At 50.5% G+C, this 13,329-nt stretch overlaps 4 protein-coding genes across 4 annotated transcripts; 1 reads left to right on the forward strand and 3 right to left on the reverse strand.

Annotated features, from left to right (window-relative positions):
• Positions 1 to 197: 197 nt before the first annotated feature.
• Positions 198 to 1,478, reverse strand: M430DRAFT_114289 (hypothetical protein). Its single transcript, XM_024861550.1, has 2 exons — positions 1,167 to 1,478; positions 198 to 1,105 (listed from the first exon to the last, which is right to left on the reverse strand). Exons 1-2 carry the CDS (start codon positions 1,230 to 1,232, stop codon positions 536 to 538), a joined length of 636 nt encoding a protein of 211 aa, XP_024723566.1. The 5' UTR covers positions 1,233 to 1,478; the 3' UTR covers positions 198 to 535.
• Positions 1,479 to 2,538: 1,060 nt separating this feature from the next.
• M430DRAFT_96205 (hypothetical protein) lies at positions 2,539 to 5,601 on the forward strand (the record flags this gene model as incomplete). Its single annotated transcript, XM_024869934.1, has 3 exons — positions 2,539 to 3,195; positions 3,243 to 4,763; positions 4,810 to 5,601. The coding sequence occupies 3 exons, from the start codon at positions 2,539 to 2,541 to the stop codon at positions 5,599 to 5,601; spliced, it is 2,970 nt and encodes a 989-aa protein (XP_024723567.1).
• A 1,610-nt stretch (positions 5,602 to 7,211) lies between these two features.
• Positions 7,212 to 8,600, reverse strand: M430DRAFT_47508 (hypothetical protein; the record flags this gene model as incomplete). The annotated part of the gene is made up of 2 exons (XM_024867935.1): positions 7,212 to 7,441; positions 7,490 to 8,600. The coding sequence occupies 2 exons, from the start codon at positions 8,598 to 8,600 to the stop codon at positions 7,212 to 7,214; spliced, it is 1,341 nt and encodes a 446-aa protein (XP_024723568.1).
• Positions 8,601 to 9,964: 1,364 nt separating this feature from the next.
• Positions 9,965 to 12,819, reverse strand: M430DRAFT_15725 (hypothetical protein; the record flags this gene model as incomplete). Its single annotated transcript, XM_024863311.1, has 2 exons — positions 9,965 to 12,642; positions 12,693 to 12,819. 2 exons carry the CDS (start codon positions 12,817 to 12,819, stop codon positions 9,965 to 9,967), a joined length of 2,805 nt encoding a protein of 934 aa, XP_024723569.1.
• Between the last annotated feature and the right edge of the window lie 510 nt (positions 12,820 to 13,329).

The raw sequence follows: 13,329 nt of genomic DNA on the forward strand, positions 1-13,329 counted from the left end.
GCTAGGACAAACTAGGTAACCGTAGCCAAAACTGCGATATGCAACAGAATTTTGGAGTAAGCCTAAGACGGATTTAGATAGGTAGTTCTAACACATCAATTTACCCAAGGTACCTATAGGTACCGGCCTTGGAAGTAAAAGTTATAATCATGTCGGTAAGTCTTCTTGGTCAGTAGCCGAAAATAGGTAGCTGACCCCCCTGAATTTCCAGAGATTTCTACTCCGTACTTGCGGAAGTTGGCAGCAGGTACGAAACAGACGTCACTAAGGACACTTCATTTCATTGAAGAGCTGCTGGCCTCAGACTACTGCCGGCATCAGATCTGAGACAAATAGCAAGCTTCTGAATAGAACGATCGTAGCTTTTCCTGTTTGCAACACATATCACTAGAAAGCAAGGGGAAACCAGCCAGATTCCGTGAAACCCCATATCAGACAATGTTGAAGCATTGGGTATCGTACAGCCCTGACCGCTATGATTCTCATTCCCACCGCAACCAAATAACGCCCTCAAGAAATGACTATCGACTTGATATCACCCAGCAGCCTCCTTAACCTTCCCGTCCGTGACTGGCGGCTCATCAATAAACTGTGGCACCTCATCAACCATAAAGCTCGGGGTACTCTCGGTACCCAAATTCTCATACTCGAGCTCTTCGCCCAGGGCCTCCAACTCGGCATCCAATTCTGCCTCATCCACATCCTCAGGAATATCATAGCTGCGACTTATACTCTCCTGTATATCGTTCCCAATATCCATCAGGTCGGCCATTTCATCCTGCATGCGCTCAATCTTATCTATGTTAATCTTCCCATACTGTTGTTTCAGCGCCTTATTCGTTGACTTCATGGCATCCACGGTCGTCATGACGTTCTTCAGGTTATCTTGCATCATGCCCGCTTGTTCCATATTCCAGGACTGTTGCTGTAGCTGATCTCGCTGGGCTTCGTACATTTTGCGGCGTTGCAGGACCTTTAGGGCCTTTTGCTTGATGGCGGTTTTGCCAGGGCCATCGCGCATCTTGGAGAGCTTGGTCTGGTAGGAGGTAAGTTCGGCATTGATGCTGGCGAGTTTGACGTCGATTGATTCTATGCGTGCATCGACCTGGGGGTTCGTTAGCTGTGGCTCGGGAAAAGAGGGTGGTGGAGGGTGGGGTGGAACGAACATTGGAGATGGCGGAGTTGAGGGTTGGTTTTGGTGCTGAGCTCTTGGCCCCGAATAGACGGTTCATTTTCGGATAGAGTAGACGTGGATTGTAGAAGGTCGACTGGTTATATTCTTGGGAAAAGCAGGGTCGAGACTTGGCCGTGTGGTAGCTGTCGCAAGGAGGGGTATGTCTGGTTGGTGAAGCAACGCAACTGTTTCTCCTCTGCTGCCCTTTGTATCCTTCTCTAGGTCGCAGATGGATGGTATAGATTTGACAAGACGCTGACAGTGACTGTCGTACTGCGGTGCTTGACAAGAACCTTATGCTACCTATACAGAGGTAAGGTGGGTAAGATAGTCCGCCTCAACTAGTGGTAAGACATTCGTCATTGGCCCCGGAAAGTCCCAGCCTTGGTGCCTCAGGAACAACCCCCGTCTCGGCTAGGCATCACGTGGCAAAGAGAAACACATCTCAGCAATGAATGGCTCTTCCGCCGGATTATTGATTGAGACGTTGACCGGATCCATGCACGACGTGGCAGCAGATCCGTCGTACTTGGTCCTCTTCTGATGCCGCGATATAATCCTTTCTGTTCTGTTCTTTTGCTTCTCCCTTGAGAGAGACACCATCCCTTTCCACACCCCGTCGCTGACGCTGAAGCTGACGAAAGAGGACGTCTAATCATCTAACGCGGGCTCTTCCTCCGGCCATTCCTACACCAAGCGCAACCCTCGAACCCACACAAACCACCCTCTCCGTCCTGTCGCCCGCACACCGTCGAGCTTCGTGCACCGTTGTACTTCTATTTCTCTTCTTCTTGTTTCTTTGATACCCCGGCCTTTCCACCTTTCGGTCCCTCCCAGTTCTCACTTCTAATCAATCCTCCTTCGCCCGCCTCAGAGCCGAAGTGGCGCGATCAACAACCCAGTCAGTCATCCTAATTCCTGGCCCAAATCGAGCTCCTCTGTACAATACCCATTGCTCCCCTCACGTCTTTTCTCTGTATGGCCCCCCCTCCCCCGCACTGCGGTCTTGACATGGAGAAGAAGACTCAGTACAGGGCTGAGCGCGGGTCTGATCACACACGCCAATCTACCACAATGAGCTTCAGCCGCTGACCCACTTCCTAAATAAAACACACCGCTAACAAACATCTCATCAGCCTACGTGCGATCAAAGCCCTTCCTTACGATTCACGATACCAATATAGAGACAACTACGAAATACAAGGCGTCTGTTTTCAGGGAAGGCTTAATTCTTCGCCTCTGTTATCGATATCCTATCTACTCGCATGAGCAACTTCCAGACCCAACCTGTCCGAATTCACGATTTCCCTCTACATCTACCACCCTCCTCTAGGTGGCAGACGAGCGCTGTCACATAAGTCAAGATGTTTTGGCGGTTTGGCGGATACGCCAACATCTCCACGATTGATACCCTTCTCGACAAGGTCGACGTCACCCTCGAAGAACTGTTAGACGAGAGTGATTTGATACAGGAACTGAAGCAGCACAATACCAAACTCATCGAATACCTGCGAGAAGACAAGATCTTGGAGAGGTTGCTGGAGTACGTTGTAGCCCCGAAGATTGAAACTACTGTTACGTCAGAGGAGGCCGAGGAGAAGCCGGAATCCGAGGAATCAAAGGGCAAAGCGCGATCCTTCTCAAGATCTCGAGACTCACCAGAGGACGACGAAGACGAGAAGGAGAAGAAACGCAGCCGATATGCATACATTGCGGCCGAGATCCTCTCATCGGACAATTGGTCAATATGCGAGGCTTTGATGGAGAACGTGCCGCTGTTGCGCAAATTTTGGGACTTCTTAAAGCTTCCTCCACCATTGGATCCATTACAGGCAAGCTATTTTACGAAAGTTAACGAGTCTCTTCTGGACAAGAAGACGGAGGAGATGTTGGATCTTTTTAAGTCACTTGATGGGGCAGTGAAGAATATGCTGCAGCATGTCGACTCTCCCATGGTAATGGACTTGCTTCTGAAGATCATCAGTCTGGAGAAAGTAGAAGGTGGCCAGGGAATAGTTGATGTATGATTGAATGCCTCGCGATGATACTTATTGCTAACATGTTCCAGTGGCTTCACTCGCAGGACTTGATGCCAATTCTCCTCTCCTTCCTCTCATCAGAGCATTCTTGGGCGACACAAACCTCCGCAGGGGACTTCTTAAAAGCCATCATTACTATTTCAGCCAACGCATCACAAAACGAGCAATCATGCATAGGACCAAATGAGCTCACCAGGCAACTCGTGTCACAACCCTGTGTTGAGAAGCTTATTGCCGATATGTTGAAGGGTGGAAATCCTTTGACCGTTGGAGTTGGAATTGTGATTGAAGTTATCCGGAAAAATAACTCTGATTATGACCCAGATGTTGGGGCTGAAGTGAATTCGCCTCCATCAAGTAGGGATCCCATCTACCTCGGAACGCTTTTGCGAATGTTCGCTCAGCGAGTCCCGGATTTCATGGATCTCATCCTCAGTCCGAACCACACCATTGGTGGAGGAGATGATGGTCCCACGACGATAAGGAGAAAGGAATTGTCATCTGCATTCGGGGGTAGGATTGAACCTCTTGGATTCGATAGATTCAAGACGTGCGAGCTGATGGCCGAGCTTCTCCATTGCAGTAATATGGGACTCCTAAACGAAATCGGCAGCGAGGAATTTGTCAAGGCTCGAGACCTGGAACGCGAGAGGTTGAGGACTGAAGGCAAGCTTGGCGTCTCTTACAACCATCTAGGTGCTTCGGAGGAAGACCTTACCATGAAATTACCAACACAAGCTCGACTAGGGTCATTCGATGGGCCGCGAAAGCTTGAGGTTCAAAATGCTTCAGACGACGATGGGTTCGAGGAAGTTACCCATTCTGCTGATCTGGGCGATGAAGATAAGGATGATTTTGACGAAAAGCCAGGCGAGGAGAATATGCTCACCTCTGACAAGCGAACACCACTTTCTTTTCTCGACAAGGACGACGACGAATTTGTTGATGAACCCTTGAGCTCGCCCAGACTTAAAAATGTCGAGCTGGATCAGCCGCCTCAAGCGCTTGAGCCTGAGTTAATGGTACAACCACTCTCACCTACCAAGGAGCTCTCTCAAAAGGTAGACTCGCTTGGATTGAAAGAAGAGGATACACACATGGCTTCTCCCCCACCATCTGTCGACGGCCAAACGGCCAATAGCGAGTCCTTCGCAGGTGACTCTAGCAAAATCTCGCCAGAGTCAAAGGAATCGGCTGATAGCCCTTCTCAAAACGAACAAGCCAAGGCCGCAGAGCACGAGGCTGCAACTTCTGAGCGAATTCCATCGGAGGACTTGGCATTGCTTCCACACCCAGAAGACAAACCAGCGCCATTGTTTGCCAAGAAGAGCCCATCAACAGAAACTACAGAACCGCAACCAGCGGAATCAAATATAAACGCAGGGAATCTAGACACCACAATGGGAGAGGCGGGTGATATCTCCAATTCAGTCGTGATGGGAAACGAAGAGGATCATCAGCAATCTTCGAGCGAGGAACCAATCACCCCAGTGGTGGGAGACTTTCTTAAGATGCAATTTGTGGAGCATAAGGTGGTGCCAACTATTCTAGTAAGTGATAGCCCTCTTCATCGCCAACTTCTCTGACCATCTTCAGGACTTTTTCTTCCGATTTCCTTGGAATAACTTCCTACATAATGTCGTCTATGACGTTGTACAACAAGTATTCAATGGCCCTATGGACCGTGGCTTTAATCGTATGCTGGCTATCGATCTGTTCGAGACCGGTAATATCACAATGCGGATTGTTGATGGGCAAAAGAAGAGCGATGAAGCACAAGAGAAGAATAAGATGCGTCTTGGTTACATGGGGCACCTGACACTCATTGCAGAAGAAGTGGTCAAATTTACTGAACGGCACCCCCCAGAGCTTCTCTCTGAATCGGTACTAGAGAAAGTCATGAATGGCGAGTGGATAACATATGTGGAGGTCACCCTTGCTGAAACCCGCGAACGAGACAACGCAATTCTTGGAGGAGTAAGACCAGACATGGCTGTCGGCCCACGACAAGCTGTCATGAATGCTGTCAACGCAGCCAGTGGTTTTGGCGGGGCTTCTTCGGCCCTGGCAGACGCGGGTCTCAACGGATCAGCAGTCCTCGATAGCATCGACATGGCAAATGGCAACGGTAACACGGGAAGCTTCACTCTATCTAGCGGGGCACTGTTAAGTGGCTTTGGAAGCTCGAGTGACGAAGAAGATGACGAGATGGATGAAGATAATGATGAGGAGGGAAATCGGAATTCTGGCGCGGCTGAAGTGGGTCATTCTGTTCCTCCAGCTCCCAATCTTGACAAGTTCGACGACGAAGAAGTCGATTTCGAGTACTTGGAGCAACTTGATCGCGAGACCCCCTTATTTCCCGAGGGCGGAGTCCACAATCAGTGATCATGCTACCATTATTCTTTTCCTGTATATTATTTCATGGATTGACCGGCTGGCATCACGCCATTTGCTTCGGGTCATCATGTCAATATCGGGAGATGGGTTCAAGTTTAAGATTTGAAGACGTCCTTCCTTTTTGTGACTTGATTGCTGGAGATGAGCGGTGTCTTTCCTACTTGTGCTTTTCTGTTATAATACCTTCCAGGACCTCTCACAATGTGTGATCTCGGACAATGATTTACATAAACATCGACTAACACTGACGATCTAGTTCTCGCGGTACATCTCCACACCGTCTACCACAACCGCCACTTCATCTACGGATCTCGAGCCACCCTCCGCGCCACCGCCGCCTCCCCCGCTCAATATTCCGCCCTCGCGCGCACGTCGCCAACTCGCTGCACGCCTTGCATTACATAGCAAGCAGAACTCCGAAAACAACACGTCAAATGCAGAGCAGGAAGATAGGTCGGACCACAGGAAAGATCTGAATCCCTTTACGATTGACGAGGATGATGATTCCGATGCGGAGGGAGATTTCACGGTTGGGGAATTCGAGGCCGATGAGGAAAGGAGGGGAAAGTTGGCCGTAGGGGCAAGTTTATTTGGAGATGAACAAACTCCGTTGGAAGGTGAAGCGGGAAGAAATGTGGGTAGCTCTTTCGGCAGTTCTATTGTCGGATTTTCTCCATCTTCAACGTCCGTTTTAGGAAGAGGGAGGGCTGCATTCCCGTCGTTGTGGCCATTTGGGGGCTCCTCCCCTCGACGTAACAACAATGGGGAGGAGTGGGATGCAGGGTTTGAAAGCAGGAGCGGCGATTGGGACCATTTCAGAGGTGCAAGTGCTAATGATGAGCAGAGCTCGGACGAGGATTCAGATGAGGAGTTTGGGTCGGATGGACGGCAGGCAAAGGAGAGTAAGAGGTTGAACAGCACAACAGAAGCGAAGAGAAGAACAAGTTTAGAGGACGATGATGAGGAGGAGGTTGTCCATGTAGGGATTGCGGAAGGGCATGAAAGGGGCGTTGGGGAGAAAACGGGGGAGGGGGATGATGAGGAGTTAGTGGAGATCCGGCATACCGAGATGCAAGGGGTCGAAGGGGTGCAGAAGTAGGTGGGGGGCCTTAGTGTATGATATCATGGGGCTGGTGTTGAGAAGGGTTTCCTGTACAGTAGTAACATACGTTTTAAGAAGATTTGTGCAACAGATCTCGGTTTGTGATGTCTGCCTTTGGTTCGTCCGATTGCTACTTGAAGTCACAACTAGCAAGAGATAAACGTCCTATGTTCCACGCACTCCTCTTCTCGTTGGTGCCCGTCCTTGGCTCTACTCTTATCTAGGTATCTTCGACATACTAATCATTTTCCACTCTACCAGCAAGTAATTGACCATCGTACAAGAGTGTTCCTCTTTCCTAGGCTCCCCAGAACCAAGCAGACTCATAAATCAAGATATATATATATACTACTATACATGAGGTGCTCATGATGTCCCTTTTTCCAGCCATGAATGCAAGTTTGCTGTTACCTTTAACGCCCCTTTTCCCTCCTTTTAAAGTCCATCATGGCGTTATTCACTCATTATAGTATCGGTCTGTGTATAATTGCCAAGATCAAGTCCAGTCGTGCTTCACCCTCCAAGCATCATCCGGTTTCAAGCCCATAGCCACGATATCACAATCGCGATGTCCCCATTTCTCTCTAAAGACTGCGCGACCATGCTCGATAGTCATCTGGATAGCTTGCTCGAAGCCCGCGCTATCCCTATAGAACGGGTCTCCCTTCCCGCCCATCTGTCTCCCTTGCCATGTATTCCTGCCTCTGCGATTCTCGCCCTTCGATCCTTACATACGGTCCAGTACGTTCGTTAGATGAGCGAAGTTGGCGGAACCAACATGGTCTTCTTCCCATCCCACGTCCAGATCCCGAACCTTGCGCTCCCCTAGTCCTGCTTTCGCCATCTCCATCTCACTCTTGGCAATAGACTCCAGGACTTCTTCTAGCCTATTTGGATCATGGAAGCTCGCTTCCGGGACCTTGAGGTCGTTTGGCCCTTTCGTCTTTCTGTATAGGACGAGGAGATCATCGAGGGAGCTCGCTACGTCGTATATGAGACCCGCGGGCTTCTCCTCTATGCTGAAACCCGCCATTTCTAACCGCGCATGCATATCGCAGTCTGTCATGTAGAAGGGGATCTGGGTATCCCAGGCACCGACCTCGAGGAAGGATGCGACGTTCACGAGGGCCAGGCGGTCATAGGAGAAGAAGCGCGTTGCCCAGCGTAGTGGCCCTCCCGTCTCTGGGTCCTTTGCTTGGAGCACCTCGTGCAGGGCATCTAGACAATAGTCGTAGACTGACTTGTAGTCGGTGTAGTTGGTGCGCGGATCGGTGAGGTCCAGGTCTGGGTTTTCCTCTCGATACTTGGATTCGTAGGAGAGGACGACGAGGTCCATGTGGGACCAGAAATAGAAGGGGTATTTCTCGACGGTCGCGGTCCAGAGGTAGAAGTTTTGGAGCTGGGCGAAGGTGAAGAGCGTGGGTGTTATGAGGACGTTTACTCCCAGCATGTGCAGCCGCGTATGGTTGAGGAAGAAGGGGTTCTGGAGGGAGAGCTGGCCTAGCTTGTTGGCTTCCATCACGCCTGTGTTTTCCACCACGTATATATCCTCAGGAGGCCAGCCAGCCGTGATGTATGATACGACTACTTGCTGCAGGAGGCGCCAGTTCCTTGTAAATCCGATAAAGAGCGGAGTTCTCTCTGCGACGTGCGGCGCTGGCGGTCTGTTCCATCTGGGTATAGGAGGAAGCTCAGCAGCAGAGTGGGCATTCAAGGCCAGGGGGAAGTTGTCAACGATCGGAAGGGCTTTCCCTGGTGTCTCCGACTTGTAGATTGGACCTAGGCGCTTGGGTGGTTTGTGGATTAGGGTTATGGTTAGAAAAGAGGTGAAGAGTAATAGTGAGAAAGTAGCGAAGAAGATATATCGTTTGCGTAGGCTCAGCATCTTGCTTGAAATCAGAAGAGGAAATGCGAGAGGCCGGCTCACCTTCGTAAGACCGACCATGTGTGAGATAAGAAGATCTAAACAAGGCTGAATGTAGAATGAAGAAGCCAAAGTAAGAAGAAGAGTATGCAGAAAGGCAGGCTTGAGAACAGTCAAAAGCCTGCGAGGCTGCCTGGCACGCCACTGTTATGGGTTTTTGACAAGGAATTGGCATTGCCCTGTTATATCTGAGCTACACAGCCTTGTGTAGGGGTTCTACGGAACATATAACTCTGGGGATCCTTGGCAATGCTTGACTCTGGCAGTCAACAAAGGAGGATGATTGGGCTTGCATGGTGATCTACAAACAGAGCTGACCCATATTGCGCGGGGATCTCCCCACGTGCTAGGAGGAACGAAAAGGTAAGGCTATGTGGATACAAAATCGGCAGAAGAAACAACTAGAAAGGAAGAAAACGACCCGAAGGATCGATCATCGAAGGGGCAAGGAAGATTCAACTTGAATCTCCCGCGGAATGCCGCCCGCGTACTTCAACGACATGTAGATGAATATCATGATTTAGGATCTCATGGTTCACGAAGATGCGGTATAAACACGGGATACTCCGTACAGGCAAAGCACTTCTTTGCCCGAGCCGTCTGTACCGTGCCGCAAACGGCTCCAAGAATCTCTGCGATGGAGTTGGTTTTGAGTAATTGGATGCGGGGATGTTATTATTAGAGAACTTGCCCGGCAACTTGGCAGCGGGCACCGTCCCGTGGTGGGGACCGTAGGTCCCTAGGGCTACGTACAATGCTTGTTTCTTTTTCTTTTCATAGGTGACTATGAGCGTATGAAAAGAACCAAGCCTTGTAGAAAGCTCTCCGCAAACTTTACGGTGTATAGGTTCTGCTGAGTCTGCTCAACCAAAAGGGGAAACATTGAAAACATCTCGTGGTGTCCAGGGGCAGGAAAATAATTAGACCTGATCGGGAAATCTAGGTGTAGTGATAATAAACCCTGGTCTGTACGTAAAGTACTATGTACGAACGTAAGACGGCGTAATCACTGGCGAAACCCGTGAGCCGATTTGTTTCCTCTGTTTCCTAAGCCATCTTGCTCATTATGGTCCGACAGCTATCGCAATAAATAATTCAGTGTTGAATATATTAAAGGGGCTTTATGTATACTATGATAATACAACTCTCGCATGTTGCCCAAACACCGTACAATGCAGCCTACACCGAGACAGGTGCCCGAGTAACACCGTGCTATGAAATAATGCCTCCTATGTATCCGCCAGTTCCTTCCACGTAAAATGCAAGAATCATTAGTCATATGCGGAGACTATTCCTCGTTCTTCTATACCTTCTCGTCATTTTCCTCATTCGATCGGAGCAAAAAATCTGCTGGCTTCAATTAACTGCTCGTCTCCATTCGCAAAGTCCCACCCGACGATCACCGAAGTCTGGCTGCAGCAGATGATTCTCCGGGCATCAAATTGTAGCTTGAATACTCTGGCCATGTTGGCCGGTACATGATGATATGGCTGTGGCGCATGGTGCGGCGGGGCGGGCGCAGCTGGGGCAGCGGGGACCTGGGTCCCCACGTGGGCATTTGGGCCAGATAACAGGGTCGGATTTTGGACTATTGGTCCCTGCGTACTGCTGGCCGGGGCAACAGTTGCTTGGGTATGGGCCTGAGCTGATGTTGACATTGAGGCCTGGGCTTGTGTCGATGCTTGAGTGTTGGACTGGGTTCCCTGAGCAGGAGCGCCAAGCGTATTGTGGGTTGAACCAGCTCCTGTGCTGCCTGCCGATGGCAACAGCTGCTGGCCATGAATAGCCGTAGACACCACATAGTTCATGGCCTGCCGAGTTGATTCTGGCATGTTCGCGAACGCTTCTCCAAGGTACTCGTGCGAAAGAATTTGAGGGTGGACTTGCAAAGCATGCCGTAATGCAACCGGTCCTTGACTAACAGCAAGGTCAATCAAGTGGCGATAGAACGAGTCAGTTCCGGGAGCAAAAGGTGATGTGTGGGCGTTGACGTCTGGAGGACTTTGGTTTGGTGCTTGCTGTAGGGTTTCGGGTAGGGCATTTTCTGAACCTAGGCCCTGCGCTTGGGAAGGTTGAGCTAGCATATTCCTGAGAGCTGTCCTCCTCTCTGTTGCAACTCTAGACGCAACGTTTGCAGCTTCTTCTTGCCTCAAAGTGTGCTGAGCCCTCCAGACACCCTCCTTATCCCTACGCCAGATTATGATTGTCTCATCGTAAGACCCCGACACAATACGCCCAAACTTTCCACCACCTCCTCCTGGGGGTAGCTTGGCACCATATGCAGTGATATCCTCAGGCTTCCTCGAACCAGCATTCCGAGGCCGGCCTCGTTGAAAACCAGTCTGGCTGATCGCTCCTGAATCAAGCGCCTTGAAATATTCATTATCAGTTTTCTTAGCATCCTCTCTGTCCTTTTCTTCGCTATAAGGCAGATCCCCAAATCCCGCCTGGACAGTTCGGACGAGGTTCGTGTGAGCTCTGAGACTTGCAACCTCGAGGCCAGATTCTTTATCGAAAACCTTCACCTCATTGTCACTGCTTCCGCTAACGATCCGACGTCCATCGTATTGAACACAGGCGATGCCTTTGGTATGGCCGATGAAGGTCCGTCTACATACCTGTTCCGGCCAATTCCACACCTTGACGGTGCGATCGCCTGAAGCGGATACAACTTCATCGCCATGGATTTGTACAGCATTTACTGCTGCTCCATGCCCTTCCAAGCATGCTATCATGGAATAAGCCGGTCTAACGGGGAGTCCAGCCGTCGGTGCAGGGTTGAAGCCATAATTGTTCAGATATGTTGGCACCGGATTAACCCCTTGGAACGTATCTGGATATCCCAGCTCCCCAGGGTGCAGGGGTTTACGGTTGAAAACCTTGATGGTTTTGTCCTTTGAACAGGTGACTAAAACGCGCTTATCAAATCTAACATTCAAGACCGATTCTCGATGCGCTTTTCTTAAGCGCTGGATGATCTGTCCGGTGGAGAACTTCCAAAGAACTATCGTGGCATCGCTACTCCCAGAAACAATCAGGTCCTCTTCGGGGTCAGCATCGAACTGAAGGCACAGGACTGAGCCAGAGTGTCCAAGCAACGGCTGCCTTACCAGGCGCCGGGTGTCGAGATCCCATATTCGGAGAGTTCTATCCCTGCTGCCACTAACCAAGTATTTTCCGGAGTGTTGAATGGTGTAAATGCATTCTTTGTGGGCCTCCTCAGGGTGGTCTGGGTGTGGCAGTTGAAAATTGGTGTATTTCTCTGTTTCCCAATTGGCTTCTAACCGTCTCCTCTGAGAATAAAGGTACTGCCAATTCAACTTTTTCTTGTTGTCACTCCGGTCTAATACGACTAACGATGATATGCTCGATATGGGACCTGGACTCTTCGGGCGTGCTGAGCCAGCTGAAATGCGGTGGTTTGTTCGGTCTTGGAGAGGTGCTCGGGTAATCGCAGGTCTACTTGGATACTGCATGGATTTGGTGTTCTGGTATGCAGAGAGGTCTACCATATTCTCGTCATCGTCAGGCTTGGGCTGTTTTGAGATTTGCCGACTGGTTGAGGGCCCGAAGAGAGATGGCTGGTTACCCGTCGCGGTATCGATATCCACCATCTCGGAATCACCGTCTCCCAGATTTGGAAGAATACGTTGTGGTGTAGCCCTCCTCTTACGTTCGTGCTCATCGGCGATTTTCTCATCTGATCTTGACTGATCCTCGTTTAATGAAGCCTCGAACTTCTGAACCTCCGATTCAATGACCCGAAAACCTTCAAGGAGATACAACTGCTGCCATAATTTTCTGTCCAAAGCTAGCAGCATCCATTCCCGCGATGCTCGAGCTGTATTGATGAGGGATAGGGGATCGAGAAATCCGAGAATCTTCAGGCATACCTCCGGGGGGAGGTACTGGAAGAAATTTATGTAGAGACGGGGGCGAAGACGTCGAACGATCTCGCATACCTCGGACGTGGGTAGTTGGTTGATGATGCCCATAACGTATTCTACCTGAGATTAGTGACAGCGACAGTATCTGCATTCTGTTGAAGCCTACCAGTCCGTTCCGCCACGGGCATATTCTGCACCCAAGGGGGGGCGACGGCAGACCCAGAAACGGATCCAACAGTCAACGGGTCCTCGCTATAGCCCTCATCCTGCGGCGAGTGTTGGTAAGACGACATGGCTGGGGATCAGCAAGCCCGGGGGCAGCGAGTCTGTTGCAAGATGAACAAGCAACCTGGGATGAGCCAAAGCGCAGCGAAAGTGGCTCTCCCCGGCAGGACGCAACACAAGGCTGCCGGACGCTGGGAGGCAGGCAGCCAGTCAGTTCTATGGTCAAAGCAACCAAGCGACGGTGGTGAAGATCCGGGGGAAGTAGATAGATGAAGCCGCACACCTCACGCGATCACATCAATGGCAGCGAGTGATGGGGCCTGTATGACAGAGGCGTATGTTCGTGTTTGAAGGAGGCGTTGGTGGTGGTGAAGTGAAAGTGTAGCCGTTGATGTTCCTCGGGTGCGCATCTGGTCTGTCTGGCCGGCCGTATGTCAACATGACTTACCTGGCTTGCCGTACCTTACTAAGAGCGGAAACGCCGCCATGGATAAGATTAGTTAGCGCGTCGGCTGCATAGACTGCTCCTGTCTCAAAGACGACCCACGAGACAAGAGGGAGAGAGAGGGACGACTCCT

Source organism: Amorphotheca resinae (assembly GCF_003019875.1).
Source record: "Amorphotheca resinae ATCC 22711 unplaced genomic scaffold M430scaffold_2, whole genome shotgun sequence".
NCBI lineage: Eukaryota > Fungi > Ascomycota > Leotiomycetes > Helotiales > Amorphothecaceae > Amorphotheca > Amorphotheca resinae.